General features: G+C 33.9%; 1 protein-coding gene across 4 annotated transcripts; it reads left to right on the top strand.

The window, feature by feature from the left end:
- Positions 1 to 1,230: 1,230 nt before the first annotated feature.
- On the top strand, positions 1,231 to 27,866 carry EED (embryonic ectoderm development). Of its 4 annotated transcripts, none has more exons than XM_039848261.1 (13): positions 1,231 to 2,019; positions 6,806 to 6,958; positions 8,635 to 8,727; positions 10,161 to 10,247; positions 11,332 to 11,457; positions 12,298 to 12,379; positions 14,582 to 14,673; positions 16,387 to 16,520; positions 18,412 to 18,517; positions 19,703 to 19,777; positions 26,174 to 26,332; positions 27,066 to 27,139; positions 27,529 to 27,866. In XM_039848261.1, the coding sequence occupies exons 1-13, from the start codon at positions 1,906 to 1,908 to the stop codon at positions 27,653 to 27,655; spliced, it is 1,422 nt and encodes a 473-aa protein (XP_039704195.1). In that variant the 5' UTR covers positions 1,231 to 1,905; the 3' UTR covers positions 27,656 to 27,866. The 4 variants fall into 4 exon arrangements, with proteins under 4 accessions (XP_039704195.1, XP_039704197.1, XP_039704196.1 ...); XM_039848262.1 differs by having other exon boundaries at positions 1,371 to 2,019; positions 10,161 to 10,226; XM_039848263.1 differs by lacking the exon at positions 19,703 to 19,777 and having other exon boundaries at positions 1,234 to 2,019.
- Positions 27,867 to 27,978: the final 112 nt, after the last annotated feature.

The following is a 27,978-nucleotide window of genomic DNA, read 5'->3' on the forward strand; positions in this document are numbered from 1 at the left end:
TTCGTAGAGCTATATTTCACAAACCTCCTTCTCAGCCAACAAGGGGAGTATGTTTATCTCTGCTCACAAAAATATACCAAAGCACATCTTATTTTCTCAGTGGCTGACACCATACCCATCTCATGTCTCATCAACTGAGAAGTGCTTGGCAGTGCCTGGCACATTAGAAGAGTTCACCCAAAAACTGCAATTAATATTATTAAAACCCAAATTTTCATTTTTTTCAGCTTATTTTTCTCGAGTCTTCATTGAGAATACCTCTTATTCTGCCCCACCTTTGCTTTACCTTCCTTTTCTGATTCTCAACTGTGTTTTGTCCTTATCTCTAAAGGGAAAAGTGACTTGCAATCTGCTGATAAGGAAAGAGAGGTAAAGATATTCTGTTAAGGCATCATGCGGAAGTAATTCAGTACCCTAGAATTTTGTGGATGGGCACTCTACACTGGTTATCCAACGGGCAATGTAATGAGGTCTAAAAGAGAAGATATAATATCAAGTGTGTGCTCAAGAAATGTTAGGTCCCTTACTATCCCCATATTTTTACAGATGAGGACAATGAAGCCCAAAAAGGTAGTCACGATCAAGTTCTAAAAAAGGGCAGAGAATATCTTTTACTCGCCATTCTCCTTTTTCTGCTGCTCATTCGGTTTTGTGGCTTCATGAGCTATCTAACAGATCCACGAGGCTCATCAATGTACTGAGGATGTCAAGCGTCTAGATATGGTAATATTTACAGAGATAAACATTTTGGTGAAGTATAAATTTCGTTGCCTTCCCCTAAAATCTTTTTGTACCTGGTGTGCCAAAAAATATTGTCCGTCAATTAAGCCTCATGCACAGATGGAGATGACCACTGATTTTAAGGCCTTGGCGTTTGTTTAGAGCCTTGATAATTCTTTAACAGTTAAAAAACTCACTGGCGTCTAGAATATAATTTTTGGTATTCCTACTTAAACCTTACCCAATATCGGCACCAGTTAGATGAAAGCAATCATTCATTGCAATAAATATTCATCAATAATTTAGGATGCGCCCCTCGATCACGATTTCGTAGCGATTTGAAAACTAGCCTAACCTACAGAAACGCGGTGGAAGACTACCTGCTTCGGCGAACACGACTTCTAAGAGGAGGGGCTTGGGAGAGGCGGGTCGGGACAACCCAGCGCGAGAATACGCACCAGCGCATGCGCACCTCCTACTGGGTAACTTCCATTTGCTAGACGGGGGAGGCCAGTGAGAAGCAATCTACAGTTTTTGAATTTCTATTCTTTACCAAAAATTACACTGTGAACAGTACCGTAAGTAATGTGAGGACGTTATTCTCTGAGTTCAAAATTAAGGATACTTGGCGTATACCGCTAAAGCGATATGTGACTTCTCGTATCTTCCCCGTCCCCTGGGACATTGGTGGTCTAGTCCATTCCACAGACTTTCGAGTCCTTGCAGCGGGTCGGGGTTCGAAGGATTGGGCCAATTGCGACTGAAACGTCTTTGGAAGGAGGAAGGGGGTGAGGGAGCATCCATTTGAGTTCCATATTTTTCTTTTTCGAGGCGGTAGTGGGGAACGGGGACGTACGAAATACTACCCTCGAAAGCCAACGGATCACAGCTCTCCGAGCAAACTGCCGGGAGAGCGGCGGGAAAAGGGCAAGACGGCAGTAGGGAGAGGGAAGGAGCCAGGAAGCCGCGCGGTAGGGCGCGCGCGCGCGCCCCTTTTTCAGCAGTGTGGCGGGGTCGCACGCACGCCCGCCTCGGCGGCTGGGCGCAGTTTGCGACAGTGGGGGGAGCGGTGGAGGTGGCGGCGGCAGTGGCAACTTTGCGGCAAGCTCCGGCCGGGCTTGCTTGACGGCGGTGTGGCGGAGGCCCCGCCCTAGGCGGCAGGAACCTGGGGGGAGGCGGAGGAATATGTCCGAGAGGGAAGTGTCGACAGCTCCGGCGGGAACAGACATGCCTGCGGCCAAGAAGCAGAAACTGAGCAGCGACGAGAACAGCAATCCGGACCTCTCTGGAGACGAGAATGTGAGTGGAACCCTGAGCAGTCCGGATGGGACTCTGGAAGTGAAAGTTTTTAATTCTTTTTAAACTAGGAGCGGGGAGGGTGTCTGTGGGGGAGGGAGAGGTGTCACTCTTTACTCGCGAAAACGCGGGTGTGGAGGAGAAAATCGAACTTTTCTCTATAGGGCTTTTGAGCTGGGGCCAAGAGCAAGCAGAAACTTGGTGGAGTGTCTTAAGAGAGAGCGTGGTGGGCGGAGGGTCCGAGGGATCTAGTTGGATCCTTTTGCGTGTGTGGGGGGGAGTGTTTGGGCCTTTGGGAGATTTAGCGAGAGCGCCGAGCTGAGATTCCAGTAGTTTAAAAGGCAAGTTAGAGGTTTTTCTAAGAAAGTTGTTTTATACACTCTTAAAGGAATTTAGGAACCCTGTCACTCTTAGACCCTACAGACAGCAGATTGGGAAAAGTAGATCTTAAAGGGTTTCGGTGATTTTTAAAGGGAGTTTTGTGTCTGCTTCTGTCCCATTCGTGCAGATGGGGGTGTGCCTGACGGTCAACCGGCTTTTCTTAGGGAGGAATAGAGTTGAGGGGGTCGTCTTCCGCCATGGAGGGGGAAACCGCCCTTGAGGAAGGAATGAAAAGGGATGGTTACTCTTTTGAAAGTTTTTACAAAACTTAAAGGGGACAACCTGGAAGATTTAGGCAACGATGGTAAAAGTACAAGTCTTTAGGTGTGGCCTCGTGGCCTCGCAAAGTGTAAAGTGTTTTGGAATCCGATTCAAAACTCCGATTCAAATGAGTCTTGGTAATAATCTATTTCCAGCTGTGTTTAGGTGAGACTACAGTAATAATTGAGTTGACATGAATTCAGTCTCATGTTTTTTAAGTTTTATATCCAATAAGGTCAGCAAAATGTCTTGACAATTGAAAGATGTTAAAGTGTTATAGGAGGGTGGTATAAGTTCTTCATTTTCTCAGTTTGGCTGGTTTTAGGAATAAAGGTAACATTTTACGCACCCAGTTTTTAAATTTAACATTTCACTACACCATTGATTGAAGCATATACATGGCATGGTGTCATGACCAAAATTTTTACTGAAGACATGGGAAAGAATTTTTTTTTTTTTTTTTGCAGATAGAAGAAAGATTTATAGAATTGTCAGTTTGTGGGATTTGGACTTGAAATTTCTGGGAAGCTTAGGTTTTGAATGTTACTTTAAAATCTTTTTTTAGTTCTTAATCTTATTACATATGTACTGTATAAGTAACATTTTTGATTCTTTTCATTCCAGTCTGTGTAGCCTGTTTTATTTCTGCCTTTTTAAAAATTTCTTTAGGCAGGTTAGGTTAGTAATTAGGAGTATAGACTGGATCCAAAAGTTAGGTTAAAATCTTCACTGTATTAGTATTTAATGGATCCCTGACCTTGAGCAAGGTACTTGACCTCGTTGCCTCAGTTTCTCATCTTAAAAATGGGCATTATAATGGTATTTGTGAGGATTACATGAAGTAGAATAGGAAAAGTACTTAAGAGTGCCTGCCTCATAGTAAGGCCTATACGAGTGTTATTTAATATACTATTATTTTGGGATTACATAGTATACATGTTTCTTACCCTTCCACATACTAAACAATCAGGCAGAAATGTAATGAAAATGTCAGTAAATATGTAGCCTGGGGAAATTTCTGGGAATCAAATAAATGGAAAGCTTATGTTCTTTTTGTGTACTCTTAAGGAAATATATTCTTTGATGCATTGTAAAGCTATTTACAACCAAATAATTGGATTAAGCCTGTTTTGGTTCCTTCATCTAAATGGGGACTTTTAACCTTTTTTGTGCCTTGGACACCTTTATGAATCCTCTGAAGCCTCCTCAGAATAACATTTTTAAATGTATAAAATACAGTATATAAGTTTACTAACAAAATCAATTACAAAATTATAAACTTATAAAAATGTTTTTTTCTAAAAATATTTTTTAAACAAATTTGAGATTTCTTTTAAGAATTAAATTTATTAACACATTAAGTAACTATCTAGATCTTGCAGTAGGTCTGATAGTAATGATGAGCATGGACAAGTTTTTGAGATCTGCATCTATAATGTGATATCAAAAGACCTAATTTCCATTGGTGAGAAAGTCACAGCTACAATAACAGTAGCACATATGTTACCTGCATTATAATAGAAAGAAGTGCTAAATTTTAGATAAAGATGGTGAAAATTAAATTTTGTTTGTTTTTGGCCATTTCAGTTCACAGGCCCTCTGAATTAATCCAGGAATCCCAGATCTAGGACATAGGTTAAGGGAAGGGAATAGAGAACTCTGTATAATAATGAGTTTAGAAAAAGCTAACAAGGGCAGTGGTTTTACTCTTGAGGGAGCTGCGTAATGAATGACAAGGCCAAAAACAAGTGGGGAAGGAATGTGGTTTTTGAATTGGAATTAAGGTAACCTGTGCAGTCGCTACTGTTAAATGAATCAAAGAATTGAAAGAACATATTGAAAATTTTTTAAATGTGTTTTTTGAGGTATAATCGACATGACATTAATTTCAGGTATACAGCATAATGATTTGACATTTGTATACGTTGTGAAATGATCGCCACAGAAGTCTAGTTAACATCCAGTATGTTTTAAGTTTTTTCTGTAGTTATCTGCCATTTTATTGAACTTTGTAAGATCATGGTTACAGAGTAGCTAGCTTCTGGAAGAGAACTAATGGTTTCCTGATAGAATCTGGGGGTTGAGTCTGGAGATTTGTCTTTTGCTTAGGTAACCTGTGGCAAGATTAAGGGACAGTACTCAGTGTTTAATCGTTGGGCAAATGAAGGTAGTAGTACCATATCTGTTGCACATTATCATTACATACTTTGAGGAGGGACAAAGGTGGAAATCAACCTGTATACGTATTAGATACTCAGCAAAGGTTTAATTTTAATTTAAAGATAAAATGAAAGCATTGTGACTATTGCATTTCCATTTGATTTCATCTTGATTGGCCTTTGGAGAAGGTGGGTAAATTAAGTGGTCAAAAGGAAAGGAAGAAAAAAATGCAATGTGTCCTGTTATTGACAGTGTTTGTGTGGCTTCTTGATTAGCAGTTGAATTTTTAGCCAGAATGTAAAGAAGCTCCTGAATAACCGTAATAGTTTTATTATTTCATTTCTCTAGTGTTAAAAGATAATTTCCAGAAAAAAATAAGTGAACACATGTTAAAATTTTTATTTTGCTCATTTGAGAGAACTGGGCACATGTAAGTCAAACATGACAAATTTATATGGGTTAAAGGAATGTAGAGGTGAAATTGCAAATGAAGACAAAAAACTTTCAGAGTGGAAGGGAAGACATTTTGAATTTCTGCCTTTAGAGACAGTATTTGCTCTACCAGTTATCTACAACTTAAAAGAAATGTAAGATTGTTCAAAGGCTACTAAGAGGGCTATAATCTGATAAAGTGGAAGAATGCAGTTTTCCACTGAAATACAAAATCATTTTCTACACTAGATTTAACTGTAAATGCAACTAACTAAAAGGTTAGGAATTGGGAGAGAGAAAAGCATTGATTTCAGCCTAGAAACTGAACTTTAAAATTTTACATTTTCTAATTCTATAAAGGCTGATTATATTTATATTAAATTACTATTCAAATTTTTATCAAGCACCTATTGTCTACCATCTATCCACTTCATTCCTTATTTCACCCCAGATAATCAGTATGTTTCAGAATAATTGTATTTTTTTAAAAAGCTCATTTTGGTAGGACCATTTGTATTTTTGAAAACCACCCCCAAGAACTATTGTATAATAATACTTTTTTGTTTTTAAATGAAATTTTTATGTAATTTTGCCACAATAGTTATTTTTGACCTTTGTGTAGTATAAAACCAGTTTTAGGAAGCAGTAAGTTAGAAATAGCCCCCAAAGCAATGCTTCCTAGACTGTTCTCATAGCTGTTAATAGACACTCTATGAAAAAAAGGCTTCCTCTGGAATGAATTTAAGTAAATACTGCCCTAAGGTGATGGGGTTAAATAAATCTATTCCAAAGAACACATTGGAGTCTGTAATCAAAGAAAATAGTGAAATTCTCTTCTGAGAATAGAGGGCCATTAATAAATTTGTGGACTGGAGATGAGGTATAAATTAGGTGAATTTTCAGGGCTTCCTGGAGCCATTTCTACATTTGGATGGAGTTTATAGTGTTTCTGGAGTTCTAAGTATTTAGAAGTATTTAGAGTGCTATGAGTCAAATCTCACTTGTACATGATGTATAGGACTTTTAAAAAATTCTAAATAGTTTAAGTATTTTAAATAAGCAGAATTTGAATAACAGGATTTTCAGAAACTGCATCTAAAGTAGGAAACACTAACAGTTCAGCTTTAAATGGCCACCCTAACTACCTGCATGCTCCAAACTGAGCAGCAGTCAAATAAATAATGAAGACATGCAGTTAAGTCAGATTTAAGAGTCACAGCTTTAAGTTTGAATCTTTAACAAACAAGAGACCACTTAGGCTCTCTCTTACATTTCCTTATAATAACTTCTTTGAAGAGCTATAAAGGACCAATAGCTTGTTATTTAAAGGCAATATTATTATTACCATTATCATTCTGATTAGCTGCTTTTTTGTTATATTTTTGATGAAATATTATATATCCACAGAGCCTAATGTATAGCTGGTTTACATTTTATCCTTTGGAAACAGGAATAAAATTTTCCATTTCTTGCAGAACTTATTCTTTTTAGGTCATTTGCTGCCTGAGTACAGTATTGCTGTTTTAAGTAATTTTTTCTAATTTACTGCTTACAGGATGATGCTATCAGTATAGAAAGCGGTACAAACACTGAACGCCCTGATACACCTACAAATACGCCAAATGCGCCTGGAAGGAAAAGTTGGGGGAAGGGAAAATGGAAGTCAAAGAAATGCAAATATTCTTTCAAATGTGTAAATAGCCTCAAGGTATGTGCAAAAAGAAGATCCTGTGGACTCAATGCTAGGTTTCAGAATTATTTCTCAGTGCTAAACATTTTGTGCTCAAGATACTCTGTCAAGTTAAAAATATTTTTAAATTACAATACTTTGAAATTTTTTGTAGTGCAGACTACATAGTTATTATAATCCATTCCACATCTGTTTAGCTTTTTTTGTTTTGTTTTAACTTAAATGTGTAATACCTAGTACTGCAGGCTGGTTTTTTTTTGTTTGTATTCAAATAAAAGATTTTAGAAAATGTTAATCTTCATACTTAGATAAAACTTAAAAACATAAGCCACTTCCTGGTACTTGTTACTTAAAAAGAACTGAATGTAACTCATTAACTTAGAGCTAGCTTAAATTGAAACAGATGTCTTAGTTTCTGCTGTTTAAAAAATGTAACTCCTATCCTTTATTTGTAATTGTTTTCAAAGAAAAGTATTTAAGTTTAAACTTTTGAATATCCCATATTTGTAGAAAACAAGTGGTTGGAGTTATTTCAATTACTGCTTCCTCAAAAGCATTTTTATTTATAAAAGGGATTACTGATATTATTTAAAATGTTTTCCTTTACGTGTATTCATTTTCTGTTTTAAATTTAGGGGTACTTTCTCTCTGCTGAAGAAAAATATACATTACATTGTCTTATAGGTTAAAATCTTTTCTAAATATCTAAATATACTTTTAGGCAGTCTTCAGAAAGCATAGACAACTATGGTTGGAAAGGTAAAGTGTTATAGTTTCATGTTAATATTTAGTTATATTAACCTACAACTAAATCATATGTTAGATCTTATGTCTGGAAGATGGTTTTAAATGTTGGTTAAATATTTTGATTAAATATCTCAAAGGATAAAGCTGTGGTTTTTCAAGGAATGAGAAATGAAAGTTTACACTTTAAAAGTGAAAACAGTGCCTTCAAGTGAATATGAAAGTTACTGTTAAATGCCAAGATTGTCAATAAAATCCTAAGGCTGAAAAATAACTTTGTGAACAAAGTTGTGAACTTGCTTTTTATATACCTCTTTATAGCCTCCTGGTAACTGAAGTTATAGTCCATTGCCTCCTGTAGCCCCCATTGTTCAGTTACAAAACATGTTCATTATAAAACTTCTTGGAATGTTTTTCTGTTAGGAACCGATTTCAGGGTTATTTTAAATTGTTCTGTAGGACTACTAAAAAGTAGTGATTTGATTGGAGTCTGATATGCTTTCTTTTACAAAGAAAAAATTAAACCTAATAAACTTTGGCAAGTGCTAGAGAAGTTGTATTAACTCTTAGGTCATTTTTAATTTCCTCTTTCCGAAAAATAGATTTCGTCCATATGTCCTGAGATTATTAAACGCATCTGCCACAATTATCCAGTTTATTTTGATTCAGAATATGGTCGGGTGTAAGAAAATAGAAGGCAAATTTCAAAGTATTTTCATAGATAAATGCTTGTTGCTTTTAAGTTGTTAATTGTTATAAAACTATCATATACCAATATTTTAAAATGTGAAAACTGGACTAGTAGATATCTTTTTAGTGTCAAAAGCCAGTTTATGTATATTACAAAATAGTGGCTTCATTTTGGAAAAAAGTTTTAAGGGGGTGGTCATTTTACTACCATTTCTTGCTTTCTAAAAGATAGTAATTTTTCTTTAATGATTATTTTATAGGAAGATCATAATCAACCATTGTTTGGAGTTCAGTTCAACTGGCACAGTAAAGAAGGAGATCCACTAGTGTTTGCAACCGTAGGAAGCAACAGAGTGAGTGTTAAGGGATCTGTTTGGCATTTGGCTTGATCATCAGACTCTGCAGTGTTAATATAATTTTGAAATGTAATCGTTTTGAAATAAATTTTGTAGAACTGGTTTGACAATATTATGTAAAACATGAAGCATTATAGAAATTGTCTCGAGTAGTTGAAATAATTAACTGCTCTTTTTGGGAGCGATGTTAATAGTTTATTCTAATTCGGAAAAGAAGTCTATGATTTCTTAAAAATAAACATCATTTAGTGGCTCTCCCTCAATGCAAGTGTAAATCCAGTGGATTTATATAGTAGTTATTGAAAGTGTTTTTTAATTATTTATTTGCAGTAAACATTTGGTGGTTTTGTTTTTATTTAAGGAAGCCAAGAGTATCTTGAACTGAGATAAGTGCATTGAAAAAGCCATGCTGGGCACCTGTTAATGTAAACCATTACTATTAAACTTTTTAGTTGCACTTGGGGCTGAACTTGTGGATTGCAAAGACTTACTCATTCTTTCTATTTACATCTAAATAAATGGAGAACAGGAAGATTCCCCAGTGATTTCTAGAGTGTATCAGTTTTCTTATTAATTGAAATCACTGCAGGGAAAAATTGTCCTGTCTTTATTAGGTAACATCCTGGATATACATCAATACTGTACTAGGAATTATAAGAAGTAATATAGAAATAGATTGGTGTATTTAGAAAAATGAGGAAATACACTAGCTGGATATGAGTTGACAAGAAATACAATTCACTTACTCTGCTTATAGCCCAAGAGGGGAAGTGGGGTAAATCTGAGAGATATTCTGTAAGTTATTTTAATTGAGTAAAATAAAATTTTATGCTTCATAACTCTGGGGCTACTGATAGCCAAGACAAAGGGCAAAGAATGCAGTAATGTCAGAGGCCCTAAGTCCTAGTGGTCAACGCTGTCATCAGTTTGATACTCCTCTAGGCCATTGCTATCAAAAGCATTTGTGGTTACATTTTAGAGAACACAAGGTAATCATTAACTAGAAGGCTTTGATATGCTAGCTAAGGACAGGGAGGTTGGTCAAAGGCCATAGCATGAAAGGACACAGGAGATGGGTTTTTCTTCACATCTACATCTCTACACTTACATTTGTTTTCTGTTTCTCAGTGTTGGTGTTCTGTTCTCAATCAAAATTAACTTAATAACAAGGGAGTTGTTAGTATTATAATATTCAATATAGTCTGGAAATTATGTAATACCTTAGACTTTATAACAGTTTTTTTTCCCTCATTAATGTTTAGTAAAGATTAGTTTTTAAATGTCTATAATAGCTTTCTTAAGTTAAAGGAGCTATTTTAAAGCAGTAGTTTCTGTAGTATCTTAAAGATACAGTTGTGACTAAAATATGTGTGAAAGCTAAAGTATGTGTTTCTATATTTGGATAAAATTTACTGTTTTGTTTTCATTAGGTTACTTTATATGAATGCCATTCACAAGGCGAAATCCGGTTGTTGCAATCTTACGTGGATGCTGATGTATCCTTTCCTGGGTTTTCTGTATCTTTGACTAAAGAAATTGACTTTGAATAAGTACAGTGAAACTTTTTGAAATTACTTCCCTAAAGTTACATTGTTCTTTCTTAACTATAACCAATTCTGTTCCTTCACTACCATCCAGGAGATTTCTGGTATCTAGTTATCCAGTCTTCCCGGATTCCTAGAAATCCATTGTAGGGTGGATATGAGGGAGGAGGGTGCAGGAGGCTGGAAATGAGCATTGGAAATCCAGTAATAGGAAATGATAAGAGAGTAGCTAAAACCTCCTGTTTTTTTTTTGACCTTGAATTTTATCATTTCAGAGTAGTTACATTGATGAACTTGGGTTGATCAGGAGCTGTTGACTGGCAGTCATACCAAGTATATGATTGTCTAGCTCTATAGGGAAAAAATAAACATGGGCAGTTTGTTTATGGAATAAATATTGCAAAATATGGATTCGTAAAGAAAAGGATTTAAGCCAGAGGGTTAGATAGTAGTCAAAGCTTGGCGATGTTTTTCCCATATTCGCTTAAAAAACTTAGCAAACAGGAAAAGACATGGACATTCAGTCTTTCCTAGATGATATGAAAGGAAGTGACCTGCAGCCATATTGGGAAGGTCACACAGGAAAAGGTGGAAAATTAGATAGTTATTTATCTTTAGAAGCAAATAGTCAGAAGTATTGGGATATATCAAAGGTCTGTAAAGTACAGCCCCTCAGGCTGGCCATCTGTTTATTTTTGCTTTTTTTATTGAGGTTATGGGCCCCCTATTTCTGTAAATAAAGTTTTATTTGGATATAACCATGCCTGTTCATTTACGTACTGTCTGTGGCTGCTTTCTAAAGACAAAGTTTTGCAAACAGCTAAATAGCAATCAAAATTGAGTGGAAGGACTGGTTTTGTTTGATCATTTGGTATAGATTTTAGATACAAATCTGGTATAGATACAAATCTCTATTTAAATCTGGAAATATAAAGAGAAATAAGAACTTTTATGACAAAAACTTTAGCAGAAGTTCTTGGGAGGTTTCCATGTGTTGTAATTGTTGATATGTTTAATTTTCAAAAACAAAATAAAATTCTTAACTGGCATTTCTTAGGCGGATGAAAACTTTTACACTTGTGCATGGACATATGACAGCAATACAAGCCATCCTCTGCTTGCTGTGGCTGGATCTAGAGGCATAATTAGGATAATTAATCCCATAACAATGCAGTGCATAAAGGTGGGTTTTCTGGTTAATTTGTAGATTAGCTTTGAATGTATACCTGTGAAAACTTGTCATGTTGAATTTAAAACTAATGGAATCAGATTTATCATTTGATTTGTACTTTGTTTATTGCACCCTTTAGATAAGTCTTTTGAGACATTTGTCACATTCGGGTAATGCAAAATAAGGAATAAGTGGGAAAGTATTTGCAATTTTTGTTTTAAATCATTTACCTCCTTCTGCCTCGCCTTATTCTGAGAGGCCCTAAATGAGCAATAATAGAAGAGTGAGTCCATTTTCAAGACACCCTAACTAAGGGTGTAGAGTCAAGAGCACCTTGTAGAGCAGGGTTCCCCAATCCCAGTCTGTGGTTGTTAGGAACCAGGCCGCACAGCAGGATGTGAGCAGCGGAAGAGCAAGCAAAGCTTCATCTGTATTTGCAGCCGCTCCCCAGCATTAGCATCACCGCCTCAGCTCCACCTCAGATCATCAGGCATTAGATTCTCATGGCACCAGTCCCTGGTGCCAAAAAGGTTGGGGATCTCTGTTATAGAAGACTGAAAGTCGAAGCCTTGGAAGTTGATAACTAAGTTTTGCAGATCACTTCAATTGGATATTTTTAACCATGGGGGCACAGTAGAATCCTTGCCTCAGCTAATCCAGTCAAATCAGAATACCTGCAGGTGGGACTTAACCACCTTTTTTTTTTTTTTTTTTTCCAAATTTGTCGGGCAATTTTAATACACAGCCAAGTTTGAGAACCACTACTTTGAGTGAAACTATTTTTCCATACTCTTAAGATTAATGAAAAATTTATTTTTATGTGAGAGATGATGTATTTTAAATTTATTGTAGCACTATGTTGGCCATGGAAATGCTATCAATGAGCTGAAATTCCACCCAAGAGATCCAAATCTTCTCCTGTCAGTCAGTAAAGGTAAGCAAATGTTATAGTCTTGGTTATTTGGAAATGATTATTTTTTAAGGGACAAACCATTATAAGGAAAATAGCCAAATTTAAAATTTTGTAACAGTAAGTTTTACTAGGAAAATCATGGGCTACATTAGAATCCTCAAACCAAGAACTGGGGAAAGGAAATGTAAAATACAGTTATATCAAATGAATTAATTGGTACTGAGAATTAGTTTTTTTACTCTTATTTACCATATTGGAGCATGATAGTTCTAGAGCTTTATCCTCAACTAAATCATTGTGTTAATAAACTTCATAATTTTAAGTGGCAGATCACCAAGTTATGATATTTATAAGTTTTTATGAGCTTTGCAAGTCATCACTGTGATAAGAAATAAGGAGAAAATTCATATTATATATTTTAAAAACTTTTTATAAAGGATTCCCTATTGGATTCTTGAAAATGCTAATTTTTCAGCATAAGGTCTTTGAAATATTTCCCATACTTAACATTACCTTACTCTTTATGTCTGTATCGTAATTGTAAGTTTATTCTGAGTCAGACAGGCTCTCTGAAACAATTTGGGTTCTTAAAGCTACATTCTGTTCTTGACTGTCCTTTTTTTTTTTCATTTCTGCATTATTCTAGTCAAGTTTATTCTTAAAGGCTTGTCCTATCTATAACCTCCCTTCTATAATCTGCTCTTATTAAAAGATGTCCTCAGATTAAAACATATGAAAATGTTTCTTATATTTGGAAATTGACACCTAAGAAGAGCTGATAACTTTTTCTTGATATCAGTAGTTGAACTCAGGTATTCCAAGTGACAGAGGCCATAATGCTTCACTTGTTCTAAATATTACAACTTTTTAACCCTGCTCATCCCCCTTATGTCAGTAAGAGCATTTTTTTTTAATCAAACAGCCCTTCAAAATGAATAGGAATTTTGATGCAAACAGTACCATCAAGAAAGTGAAAAGAAACCCTATAGAATAGGAGAAAATATTTGCAAATCATACATCTAATAAGGGACTTGTATCAAAAGTACTTACAGTTTAACAATAAGACATCCAAATTAAAAAATGGGCAAAATGTTGAACAGACATTTTTCCAAAGAACATACTCAAATATCCGATGAGCACATGAAAAGGCACTAAGTATCCTTAATCATTAGAGAAATGCAAATCAAAAACAATGAGATACCACTTCATACCTATTTAGGATGGCTATAACCAAAAAAGACACAATAACATGTTGACTAGAATGTGAAGAAATTGGAGCCCCCACTCTTATATTGCTGTTGGGAATGTGGCAGTTCCAGAGTGAAAAACACTCTGGCAACGAGTTAAACATAGAATTACTACTCAGGGGTTGGGGTGGGGGTTGGTGTGTTTGTGTATGTATGCACGCGTGCATGCACACATTCAAAAAAAGTGAAAACAAATGTCCACATAAATATATCTGGAATCAAGAAATTATTTTTATGGCTTTGCTAATTTCCATTATGTATTAACACAATGTGTTACAATGTATTAGTGTAATATGTACATTGTAATTAATAAGTGCTGTAATTAGTATATACATTATAATTAGCAACAAGTACATTGTAATTATATGTAATATTAATATTCATCTACATGTTAGCATTTATATTAACTGTTGCTGTACTCTATTTTGTTGCTAATGTTTAGTAGAAAATGAGATTGCTTAAATTATAGTTATGTAATTTTTTAAAGGTCTGTGATACTATAAATTATGTCATGATGTATGTAGGTTTCAATCCTGTTTTTGGATTTACTGCAGAAATCTTATAAATTTTATAAATTTTATGAATCTACCCAGTCTTCAATGCGTAAATGTGACTGGTGGAGGACAGCTAGTATCTTGTTCTATGGCATAATACAAATATTAGTCAAATTCCTAAGTATTTTCTTATTTTAAGCATATCTTCATCAAATTAGGATATTATTTAAAATAAATTATGTGAAATAAATAAGTTTAAAATATTTTTAAGACCACATAAATATTTTTGAAAGCTCATGCCTCATTGGATCTCTATGTGATAAAATATTTTAAGTTGCTATATAATATATATTTCATTCTTAGTCTTTACTGTGCATAAGTAAGTCCAAACTTTTGTAATTTTTACTTTGTTAAAGCTGTTTTGAAAGTCCACAGTAAATGAATGACAAAAATTTTTCCTAATTGTTTTATGTTTACACTAGATCATGCCTTACGATTATGGAATATCCAAACGGACACACTCGTGGCAATATTTGGAGGTGTAGAAGGGCACAGAGATGAAGTTCTAAGTGCTGTAAGTTGAATGTTGCAGGGCATTGACTTTCGGGTGCACATAGTTGTGAACAACCCCCATGGAGCTGTTATTAGGAAGCATATGGGGTTTTTTCATACAGCCTGGCAGGCAGCCATTTCATTTACTTGTGACATGCAAGGTTTATCTTACATGTGAAGGAATAAAGCAAGTAAGGTTCTTTGTGTTTTATTGGTACTTTTTTATATCAGTGCCTGGATTCTCATGAAAGAATACTATGAACTTGTTCTTTTCCTTTATTGATCTAAAATCACTAAGTTAACTTTTGTTTTACTCATTTATTAATTTTGTTTCTCATTTATTAAAGAAAGGATTAAACTACTTAGCAATTAAGAAACTCATCTTTTATTTGAAGTTAAAATATAAGTTATCCATTTTTAGGAAATATTTTGTGCTCATACTGAGTTTTAGATAACTTCTCTGATGTCATGGTGTTATGTTCTAATGTATTCTATAATTCCGATACGATATCGGAATTTCTAGTCAGGTTTCAGTTTTTTACATTATTTTAGCTTTACTTAAGTTCTTTATATAGCTAACTTAGTAATTTTACAGCTATTCAGTTCTTTTTCATTAAAGGGGCATCATTTTTTGAAGCATATAGCATTTTAATTGGAGGTAGTAAATATTCCTATAGTTGGGGTTTATATGCTTTTGTGAGAATCATACCTACCTTAATATACCCTGGCAATATAGATTTTCTAGAAATTGCAGTAGCATTCTCCATCTGGCATTATATGTTAAAGAGCCAAAACTTCTGTCCTCTATTAAGGATTCTAAATTGCGGTAATTAGGAAAAGTAGCAGCAACCAGACTGGTGAATTCAGTAAACACCAACCTAAAAACTCTTAGGCTCTTGTAAAACATTGTTCATGTTTAATTAAATGTTAGAGTAATAGAATATCTAGATTACTAAGGAAAATATCTTCCTTAAATAGAACTCTCTACTGTTATTTCTTAAAATGAGTGTAGGAGACAATCTGTATCTCTTCTCTATAATACAAGAGTTCACTACTTAGAAGGATTGATGTGTGAGATTACATTAACACATGTGTTACATGAACTAAATTAAACAGCATTTCTGTACCTCAGTGTCTTATCTGTGAAATGAGGTGGAATAAAGTTAACAATAGATCATCTATTAGGTACCTATTAAAAATTAGTAAACAGCAAATAAAAATCTTTAAATGTTATTTACTTTAAGACAATTTTTTTATTCATTTAAAAAGTAAACTCTAAAACCAATGTACCTGAAGTTTTTGATTTAGATGTACGATAAAATAAAATTTTAATTGTTTAAGGACTTGATGTCAATTTCATCACTTTATCGGGCTGAACAAAGAAAAGTAATATAACTTCAGGTTTTTATGTCATACCTCGGCATTTGATTTACCTTCAAAATCAAGCAAAGGAAATATTTTAAAGATAATTAAATAGAAAAAACAATTCAAACACTATACTTTCTTGCCTTCCATATTATATAAGTTCATATACTGTGGTGATGGCAAATCACTTAAAACTAAATCTTGACAGCAGTAAAAACTGTTTTATGTTCTACATAGATGAAACCCAAAATGTTACTGTTGTGTTTTGAAATACAATTTTCACAATAGTGTGTATCAGGTGAAAATTGGATACTATAATTTGGAAAAATAATTTAAACATTTAATTTTAGCTTTTCTGTTTTACATACAGGATTATGATCTTTTGGGTGAAAAAATTATGTCCTGTGGTATGGATCACTCTCTTAAACTTTGGAGGATCAATTCAAAGAGAATGATTAATGCAATTAAGGAATCTTATGATTATAACCCAAATAAAACTAACAGGTAACATTGTGGTACTTAAGACAATTTTCTGTCTCATGCTGTTAAATAGATGAGTTTTACTTTTTCTAAATTTGTTATATATATATAAGTGCCCAACACTGAGTTTAGAAACCCTTCTTTTAATCATTTGAAGATATAATTTAGATAACATAAAAATTCACTGGTTTTCTTTGAGAGTCATTTATTTTAATTTATTTGTGATTTATATTCAAAATATTCTTTAAATTTTGTTTTCACTGACTTATTAGTAGCACATTGACTTACCTTTATTTGGGTATACATATGCTTGGCCTTTTAAGATAAAAATTTTAAGCCTCTTAAACTTACTGTGGAATAAAGCAGAAGACCCTTCAGAATAATGTTATTAGCATTATTTGTCAACGCTAAATTCTAATTCAAGACAGTAAATCATACTTGTGTTTTCAGTGGGGTTCTTAGCTTTAATTCATGATGATATAATGCTTTCCCTTAATTGATGTTCATTTCATTAAATGGAGAGAATTCAAAAACAGGAGCCTTGCTCCATGGGACTAAGATGTAGGAATTCCAGTTTTCATAATATATTTTTGAAATGCCTCAGTTCTTAATTCAGTAACTCTTTTCAGAACACTTTCACTGTAACTATCATATATTTGTGTATATTAACTTTGTTTGCACTTTTGTTTTAGCAAGAGCTAAAGTTTATTTTCTAGTTATCAAGCCAGATTCTTAACAGATCATTAGTAAAATTTAGTCGTCGGCAAATATTTCAGTGCACTAACATTCATCAGACCTCAGTGGCCTCTAAAAATTGGTACAACTTTCAGATTTCTATTTTAAAACACTAAAGGCTAGTACAATACCAAATTTATGTTTTTATATTTTCTGGAGCTCTGGAATACATAGAAATTATATTTCATAGTTTACAGAAAATAACAGGGAGTTATGCTGATCTTAAGAGAGGTTTAACCATAGATTATAATATGTATTTGCTTTAAAAGCAATCAACATAGTTATGGCAGGGTTAGGAATATATATCAGATCATCAATAACATTTTAATGTTTTAATAAAGAAAAGATTCTAGAATTGGAATGAATGTTTGAAATGAATCAGCCCAATATCCTTTTTACATATGAGCCAAAAGTAAAGAGAGGACATGTGTTGCCTAAAGTATAACTAATTCATGGCTTATCAGACTTTTATAGTTATTTCAGTATAAATGTAAACTGAACCATTTACTAGATTAGAAATGTTAGGTCTATTTTTAATTAACTTCAGAATTGGTAGCAATTTCTCTGGCTCACAAACATCTGTAAGGAAAAAAATGGCACCATATTTTACTTTCTTAAATACAAGAAAAGTCCTAATGTCAAATTCCTCTAAGATACCATTTTCAAAAATGGTTGCTCAAGGAAGGACTTTCATGTAATCTTTAGCAGCCTTTGGAATGATGTGTTATTGTTCCTAGAAAAATGATTATCTTTTGAAATAATCCAGATGCGATGACTTTCACAGACTAATTTTAAAGAATTGAGTAGGTGGCTTTCTATTTTCTATGAGAAACTTTTTCAGCTCTGTTACCAGATGTCTTTGCTTATCATTGGTTAGGACAGCCAGAATTGAATCGATTAAAATTGGCCTGCATATAGTAAGGTAGGAAGATGCAATTTATATAAATGAAAGTTCATGGGATAAAAACAAAATTGAGTTGAGAGCCAATAATGGAATAAAATATAGAAGCCAAAATAAAATGAGACTTAAGCTCTCAATAAACAGATAAGGTATTCACTTTTCTAGGAACACAAAAATCAGTAGTTGTATATTTTATTTTTCAAAGTCTTATAAATCAAAAAATAAAAAGTCTGATTCTATTATACTTTTTTCTCTGAACTTTTGACATTTCCATTTCAGGCCATTTATTTCTCAGAAAATTCACTTTCCCGACTTTTCTACCAGAGACATACATAGGAATTATGTCGATTGTGTGCGATGGTTAGGTGATTTGATACTTTCCAAGGTATGGTAACTGCTGTTAAGCTGTACTTCCATTGTGTGAGTTGGAACTTTTTAGGGAGCACCATTTTTTATGCAGTTTGGTAAATTGGATGGCAGATGGGAAATTGCGTTTTTTTTTTTTTTTTTTTTTTTAAGTCTCATATTTTGATAGATTCTTGGAAACTTGTTTTAGGTTTAAAACATCCCAATGAATTATATAATTTGTGCTCTAGTAAAATGAAAAATGTTAATTTGTAAGGTGATAGTGTTCTCGGATATCCAGTGTTATTATAAAATAACCAGCATCTAAAGCCAGTAGGTTTTTTTTTTTTAAATGTTTGTGTCCATTTCAGTAAACTTTCATGTGTAAAAACAGACAGCTAGAGTTGGCTTAAGGACTTTCGTTTGCCAAGCCCTTCCCTGGAGTGTTGACATACATATATATGTATATGTATATATGTCAAATTTTTTTGCTGATAATTTAGGGAAGTTGTTGGTGATGTCATGTGAACATTGAGGATTGTCAAATTTGGAGAAATTGCTATCCAGTTTCTTTCCTTGTGTGGATTTCAGGGCATTTCATATTTTCTTGGGCAGAGCCTGATTTATTTTTTTTCTTGACCTTGCAGATACAGTTTTACCTTTTTTTTTTTTTTTTTTTTTTTTAACTTTTAATCTTGACATTAGATTCAAAGGAAGTTTTCAAAGATAGTATAGTAGGGCCCCATATTGCCCTTCATCAGATTTCTCCTAGTGGTTACATCTTACATATAACTATAATACAATATTAAATCCAGGAAATTGACATTGTACAATGTATGTGTGTAGTTCTGTGTCATTTTATCACATGTGATTTTGTCATTTCAAGAATGTTATACTATGGGGCCTTAAAGATTTTTTTTTTTTATTCACTCAGTATAATGCCATCCAAGTTGTTGTGTGTATCAATTGCTTTCCCTTTTTATTGCTGAGTAGCATTCCATGGTATGGGATTTACCACAGTTCATTGAGCCATTCATCTATTGTAGGACATTTCGGTCCTTTCCAGATTGGGGCTATTACAAATAAAGCTGCTAATGAACAATCGTGTACAGGTTTTGTGTGGACTTAAGTTTTCATTTCTCTGGGATAAATGCCTAGAAGGGCAATTGCTGGGTCATGGTTAAGTTTGTTTAGTTTTTTAAGAAACTGCCAAACTATTTTCCAGAGTGGCCGTGCCATTTTACATTCCCACCAGAAATGTATGAAAGATCGAGTGTCTCGGAATCTTCGCCGGCATTTGGTATTGTCACTATTTTTTATTTTAGCTGTTCTGATAGGTGTGTAGTGATATCTCATCGTGGTCTTAATTTGCATTTCCCTGATGGCTAGTGATGTTGAACATCTTTTTCATGTGCTTATTTACCATCCACATATCCTTTTCGATGATGTCTCTTTATATCTTTTGCTCATTTTCTAATTGGATTGGTTTTGTTTTTATTTTTACTGTTGAGTTTTGAGAGTTCTTAATATATTCTAAATATGAATCCTGTGTCAGATATATACTTTGCAGATATTTCCTTCTAGTCTGTAGCTTTTCTTTTCATCCTCTTAAAAAGATCTTTTACACAGCAAATATTTCTAATTTTGATGAAGTTCAAGTTATTGATTTTTTTAAAAAAAAATTTATGGATCATGTTTGATGTTGTGTTTAAATGCTCTTTACCAAGCCATAGATCCTAAAGATTTTATGCTGTGTTTTCTTCAAAAAGTTTTATAGTGTTATGTTTTATATTAAATATATGATCCATTTTAAGTTAATTTTTATATGAAGTTCAGTAGAAGTTTATTTTTTGCCTGTAGATATCCAATTGTTTCAGCACTATTTATTGAAAGACTGTTCTTTCTCCTTTGAATTTTGTACCTTTGTCATAATTGTTTGGTCATACTTGTGTGAGGCTGTTTCTGATTTTTCTATTCTGTTACCTCCACCAGTACTATATAAACAGTCTTGATTACTCTAGCTCTGTAATAAGTTCTGGAATGGGTTAGTGTGATTTCTTCCATTTTATTACTCTTTTCCAAAATTACTTTAGCTCTTCTAGTTTCTGTGCCTTTCCATAGAAATTTTAGAATAATCTTGTCTCCATTTATAGAAAATCTTGCTGGGTTTTTTTTTTTTGAGGGGACGGAAGCTTTTGATCAGAATTGTGTTGGACCAATATATCAGTTTGGTGGGGATTTACTATCAGTCTTCTAATTCATGAACATGGTATGTCTGTCCATTTATTTAAATCTTTGACTTTTATGATTAGCATTTTGTAGTTTTTAACATATGAGTCCTATACCTGCTTTGTTAGACTTATACCTAAGTATTTCTCTTGATTATAAATGGTATTTCTAGTTTCCAGTTCTATGTTCATTGCTGGAATACAGAAATATAGTTGGATTTTTGCATATTAATCTTGAATCCTGTGACCTATTTGACTTTATTTCTAGAAGTGTTTTTTAATTAGTTTATATTTTCTACATAGACCATCTTGTCATCTGCAAATAGGGACAGTGTTATATCTTTTCTGATCTGGATGCATTTTATTTCCTTTTCTTGCCTTATTGTACTGGCATACTTCCAGTACTATTTTGATTAGCAGTGTCAAGCCTTGTTAAGAGCAGACACTGACTTGTTTCTGAGGTTAAGGGTAATTCAGTTTTTCACAATTATGTTTATTAGCTGTATGTTTTTTGTAGATGTTGTTTATCAAGAAATGTTTCCCCCTTTTTCTAATTTTCTGAGAGTTCTATGAATGGGTGCTGAATTTGGTTAAATGCATTTTGTGCATCAGTTGATATGATCATGTGGTTTTCTTTAGCCTGTTAATGCAGTAGATGTCATTGATTGGTCAAAGTGTATATATAATTCTTTTATAAGTTGCTGAATTCGCTAATATTTTGTTAAAGATTTTTGTGTCTTTATTCATGAGGTATGACATTGATCTGAAGTTTTCTTTTTTGTACAGTTTTTGTTTGATTTTGTTATTGATAATACTTGCTCCATAAAATGAATTTCAAGTCTTCCCTCTTATGGAAGAGATTACATGGAATTGGTGTTAATTCTTTAATGGCTTGTAGAATTCTCCACATAAGTCACCTGGGCCTAAAAGGTTTTGAGGAGGGTGTTTAAGATCCCAAATTCCATTTCGTTAATAGTGAAAGGGCTATTCAAATTATTTTATATTGCATGAGTTGTGGTAGTTTGTGCTGTTTGACGAATTGGTTCATTCCATCTAATGTAAAATACATGGGTATAGAGTTTGTAGTATTCCTTTGTTATTTGGTATCTGCAAGGTCTCTAGCCCATGTTTCATTTCTGAAATTGGTAATTTATGTGTTGTTTTTTTTTTTAAGTCCTGCTAAAGGGTTGTTAATTTTTTAAATCTCTTTCATTTGCTGTGGGTGTATTTTGTTCTATTGCTAGTTTCTTAAGGCGGGAGTTTAGATTATTGAGTTGAGACTTTTATTAATTATTCAATTGAGATTTACCTTTCCTAGTATAAGCATTTGGTGCTATGAATGTCCCTGTTAGCACTAAGGTGCATTTCACAAATTTTGATATGAAATATGTTTCGTTTCTAGGTATTGGGAGATTTTGTTATTATTTTCATCTTGAATTCTAGTTTGATTCTGTTGTGGTCAGAACATACTCTATGATTTTGATTCTTTTAAATTTTTTGAGATTTGTTTCATGACCCTATTTTCGTTATGTTCCATGGAAGCTTGAAAAGAATGTTTATCTGCCGTTGGGTGTAGTGTTCTGTAAATATCAGATCCTACTGGTTGATAATGTGGTTGAATTTGTCTATATCTTAGTTGATTTTCTCTCTGCTTGTTTTATTAATTATTGATAGTGTTGAATATCCAGCAATAACTGGATTTTCCAGTTTCGTGACATCTTGCTGTTGGTGCTTACACATTTAGTGTGGCTATGTCTTGATGGCTTGACCCTTTTATCATTATGTAATGTTCATCTCTATAATTTTCTTTGCTTTGAAGTCTCCTTTATCTGGTAGTAATATAGCCATTTCTGCTTTCTTCTGATTAATGCTTGCTTGGTATATTTTTTTCCAATTTTTACTTTTAATCTGAAGTTTACTTTTAATCTGAGTTTCTTGTGCACAGCATATAGTTGAGTCTTACTTTTTAATCAACCTCGTTAAACTGTCTTAGTTGGTATATTTAGACCATTTCTATTTGAGCCTTTCTGTATCAGTTATTAAGTCTGCCATTTAATTTTTTCCATTTTTTAATTTCTCTGGGTTTTTCCCCTAACTTCCTGTGGGTTATGTGAATATATTTTAGAATCCCATTTTGATTTGTCTATACTGTTTTTGAGTATATTTCTTTGTGTAGCTTTTTTGGTGTTTGCCTTACTATATATTTTTATATATGTATATAATAAATGTATACTTAACTGTATCAACATTTTACCACTTCAAAAAAGGTATAGAAACTTTAATTTACATCCCTTTGTCCTCCATTTATAATTGTCTTAAATCCCTTTACAGTTGAGAACTACAACAAATAGTATTACCATTTTTGCTTCAACCATCAAACATAATTTAAAAACTCAAGTGTAAAAGGACACTATTGTATTTACTCATTTTGCTTTTTCCATTGTTCTTTCTTCCTTCCTGATGTTCCAAGATTCCTTCTTATACCCACTCCCCTATTTTTTCCAATAAAACCTCCTGTAGCCATTTTTTTAGGGTCGGTCTGCTGGTGACAGATTCTTAGTTTTTCTTAATCTGAGAATGTCCTCATTTCCACTTTTTCCTTAATATAGTTTTTTTCTTAATCTGAGAATGTCCTCATTTCCCCTTTTTCCTGAATATAGGATTTTGTGTTGATAGTTCTTTTCTTTAAACATTTGAAAAATGTTGTGCTCCCTCTTTTTTGATCTCTTTGATTTCTGATGAGAAATCTGCAACTATTGGAATTGTTTTTCTCCTATAGCTGAGGTGTTCTTTCTGTCTTGACTGCTTTCAGGAATTTTTTTCTTTGTGTTTAGTTTTCAGAAATTTGACTATGATGTGTCTTGATACAGATTTCTTTGAGTTTATCTTATTGGGGTTCACTTACCTTCTTAAGTCTGTAGTAGGTTTATGTCTTAAGTGTGTCTATAATTGCTTATTGAAGCATTTTTATGATGGCTGCTTTCAAACCTTTGTCAGATCTAACATCTATGTCATCTTTGTTGGCATCTATTCTCTTTTCTCATTAAAGTTGAGATTTTTATGTTTCTTGGTATGATGAGTGATTTTTCATTGAGATCTGGATATTTTGAGTATTATGTTATGAAACTCTGGATCTTATTTAGATATCCTACAGCAGGCTCCCTCTGATAAATTTTCAACTGGGGAAGGGGAGCATCGCTTCATGATTGACAGATAGCAAGGGAAGTAAGTCCAGGTTCTCCACTTGATTGACTTGGTGATGGTGTTTCATAACTGTTGGGTTGGGAGTTCAGGCTTTCCACTGGGCCTTAGGAGAATACTACCCTAGCAGGAGGGGCTGACATGACTCATTACTGCTCCACAGATAGTCTCCACTGATACTGTATGTAGGTAGTGGTAGGTGGTTGTGGACATCCTGATTCTACTTGGCATTCTCTGATACCACCCTAGCCAGAGGGAAAGAGGAGAGTCACCTCATTACCATAAAGGGCAGGGGGAAATCGGGTATTATGTACTTGAGGTGCTTAGTTACCAACTGAGAAGGGTTTCACACTGAGTCTTTGCTGGTTCAAATGGATGCAAGTCCACAGTTTTTTTTTCCCCACTCCCTGATGGTTATTTGGCTGTAGTAGAGCATTTGTCTGAAAATTTTCTCTCTCTGGTAGGTTGCCACTTTCCTGGTCCCTTGTAGAGAGCAGGCTTTTGTTGGGTTTGTTGAGTTGCTGCCTTCTCTAGCATCCAGTCCGAGATACATAAATGAGGGAAAAGAAAACTAGGGAACTCAATTTCCTTCATGTCCCAGGATTCCTAATCGGTCTGCCTCCTCATACTTTTTAAGCTGTACTTAATGGGACAAATAGGGGAAAGTGCATTTAACTATGTCGCTTTGTGAGCAGAAATTAAAAGGCTCTAAAATTTTTGCTCTTAGAACTTAATCAGATGATAGGAAAAGATTTCTGCATTTTATTTAGGTGGGAAGCTGAACTGAATGAATTATATTGGTGATCTCAAACCTTGGCTCTGTATCAGAATCATTGAGAGAACATTGTAAAAATAGATTTCCTAGACCTTATCACACCCAGAGATTCTAAATCTGGCACAAGGACCTAGGAATTTGTAATTCTAACAGCTCTCTAGATAATTTTGAGTGCAGTCATCCATTAGTGTGAGTAAATCCTTTTAACTCCCTGTGCTGTAGTTCTCCATGAAGGGACTCTACTAATTAAGGATAATTTACCAGCATAGTCAGTAAGAAGCACTTGAACAGTTATTTTAGAATTCTGCTTTGGCCTCCTGCCTCAGCTTCTGATTCAGTAGGGTTGGGGCCAAGATGAGTTGATAAGACTACAGGCTGTTGATACAATCGTGCACTTAGTTAAGAGTCATCAGACTAGGTGATCTCTAAGGTACTTTACAGTAAAGAACTTGTGTAACATAGCCCTGGGAATTTAAATAATCTAAAAAAGGCAGAGAAGAAGAAAAGCACAGACCCTCGCCCGCAATCTTCATGTGGCCCTACTGTTAAACTGTTTAAAAAGCAGTCAACCCTACAGGACTGCCACATGTGGTTGTGTAGGCTTTGTCCTGTGAAACTTCAAGAGGCAGTCTTCACCTACAGCGGGAATTTTTAGTCCTGGCATGTGCTGAGGTGCATTGTAAGGTGTTGAGCACCTGGCCTGTATTCAGCAGAGGCCAGAGACATTGCCATTGTCTCTTAACTTGCAAACCACTGGGCTACATGGTAATATTAATAGTGTCTGCTGTTTTATAAATTTTCTTCCATTGTACTCTTTACCACTGGCTGCTTAAGTAGAATTTGTGCAGAGATTTGGTGTTAAGAGGATAGGGAAGGTATAATTCAGCCTATTTCAATCCTATCCCCATATCAATGTCTTAATGTTAAAACCACTGCTTTTATGCCTTCTATATAATCCAATCTCTAAGGTCCTTTTTTATGGATTCATTAGCCTTCCTATGACTGCTATTGAGTACCTACCATGTAGCACAGACACTGAGGAAGAAGGATTAACAGTTAATGAGATAAAAGGAACCATAAAGGGTTAGAAGTGTAGTGAACAGCTGGATGGAGAAAGATGAAACTAGTAAAGTAAGCAAGGGCCATATTGAAGAGCCTTATATTCTAATACAGTGTAATTTTACCTTGGCTATAAAACACTTCAAGTCTCTGGATGCTAAAGTATCTAAAGCTGAATTTGGTTTGTAAGAGAATTTGTGACTTCCAAAAGGAATAGGCTCCAGATAATGCTTTTGGTCAAAATCTATTGATAATCAGACTTCTTGTTCTCTGTAAATATAAATGAATGTATATCACTGTACTTAGTAGATGGATAACCAGGCTCTACGAGCTGTCAATTCTAAAATGATAGGAGACAAAAAGCTTTGTTTCAACATTTTTAATTCAGATGTGCAAGTAATATTTCTTTTTTTCTCATGTCTCTTTTTTAAAGTCTTGTGAAAACGCCATTGTGTGCTGGAAACCTGGCAAAATGGAAGATGATATAGATAAAATTAAGCCCAGTGAGTCTAATGTGACTATTCTTGGGCGATTTGATTACAGCCAGTGTGACATTTGGTACATGAGGTTTTCTATGGATTTCTGGCAAAAGGTAGCAACATTTTTACATTTTAAAATTATTTGACTTAAAACCATGGTAATAGTTTTCTGTTTTGCATCTGTGTTCTCTTTTAAGAATCTGCCTTGGTCTGTATTATTTGCTTTGACCTTCGATGTTACTTATGTTACTTATTCTACCCTCGTGGCTCTGCATACCCCCTGTGGTTATCATAAATAAAATTGACAGGTGTCAGTGGTGGCAGTTAGGTGTTTACTTTCCATAACATGTGTTACTAAGACTTAATGTTTTGGTGATTAGATAGAGTGTTAAGATTTTTATGTGTTTTTTTCCTAGAAAAATTTCAAGAAAAAATCAACGTGGGAGATACTCTAGTTATCTAAAATTTTAAAGAAATTCGGTGTTAGAATTTTGTTGGAACAGATTACCTGGGTATTTATAAGAAAGCTTTGATGGAGCTTTCTATAGCTTTTGCTACAGTTTTAAGGAAGAATAAAGAGTACATACTAACGATGTAGGTTATTTAGTAAAACCCTTCATAAATTTAAAAAAATGCCTTCTTAATTTACTCAAGACACCTCTGAAGCATTAGTTGCTCTTTATCTCCACTTAAAATGAGGAATATATGATGCAAAGAAGTAATCAAGAACAAAGCCAAAGCCTCGTGCTGAGGTTTTTTTGAAATAAGAAAGATGTTTTAGGATTGCTTGAAATCTTTAATAGCTTATTTTAATAATTTTGTGTTTTTAAAAATACGTTTTTACAGATGCTTGCATTGGGCAATCAGGTTGGCAAACTTTATGTTTGGGATTTAGAAGTAGAAGATCCTCATAAAGCCAAGTAAGTATTTAGAAATTCCTGTTCATAGTTTCTGCCTTTTTTTCAAAGTGTTAAGCTACATATAAGTAATTAATACTTGCAAGGCCATCTTTAAGCCTTTTGTAACATTTATATGTCTCAGAGTATTTTGAAGTATTTTTTATTCTAATGATTGTTTTTCATCAGTACCTTGATAACATCTTATTTCTCTTTAAGTTAAACGGTGCCTCTTGAATTTAAAGTATACCCAAATTTTATGAAATTTGAGCTTGAGCTTATAGTATATTCAGGTTTCAGATGCTTTCTGAATGACTCAGAATATCTTCATTTTCTAATTCATTGTTTTAAGTTAGATACTGATGACATTATGTATGTATGATATTTAACCTGTTGTCATGTTTTCTCCCTAGGTGTACAACACTGACTCATCATAAATGTGGTGCTGCTATTCGACAAACCAGTTTTAGCAGGGATAGCAGCATTCTTATAGCTGTTTGTGATGACGCCAGTATTTGGCGCTGGGACCGACTTCGATAAAATACTTTTTCCTAATAAAAATGAGTGTGTTTTCTGTGTACAGTAGAGTTAATGTATCTTGCTAGTAAGGGCACCTACAGCATTTATAGTTGTCTTTCAGCATTCAATCAGGCTGAGCTGAATGTAGTGATGTTTACATTGTTTACACTCTTTGTACTGTCTCCTGCTCAGACTCTACTGCTTTTAATAAAAATTTATTTTTATAAAGCCATGTTATTTTTATTTTCATTGTGATGAAATGTTGAAAATAATAAAATTATGCCTTATCTTTTTGTAATGATCATTTTTGTGGTTTAACTGGAGAAATCTAATGTAATAAGTAA

The sequence above is a fragment of the Pteropus medius genome, unplaced genomic scaffold (assembly GCF_902729225.1).
Source record: "Pteropus medius unplaced genomic scaffold, Ma_sr-lr_union100, whole genome shotgun sequence".
In the NCBI taxonomy this organism is placed as follows: Eukaryota; Metazoa; Chordata; class Mammalia; order Chiroptera; family Pteropodidae; genus Pteropus; species Pteropus medius.

What these genes read in the sequence shown, in the direction of transcription:
- EED (XM_039848261.1), top strand. Translation starts at nt 1,906, where the DNA reads ATGTCCGAGAGGGAAGTGTCGACAGCTCCGGCGGGAACAGACATGCCT. An exon ending in AATGTGTAAATAGCCTCAAG is followed by an intron (nt 6,959 to 8,634) that starts GTATGTGCAAAA and finishes ATTATTTTATAG; the next exon opens with GAAGATCATAATCAACCATT. An exon ending in TATCCTTTCCTGGGTTTTCT is followed by an intron (nt 10,248 to 11,331) that starts GTATCTTTGACT and finishes GGCATTTCTTAG; the next exon opens with GCGGATGAAAACTTTTACAC.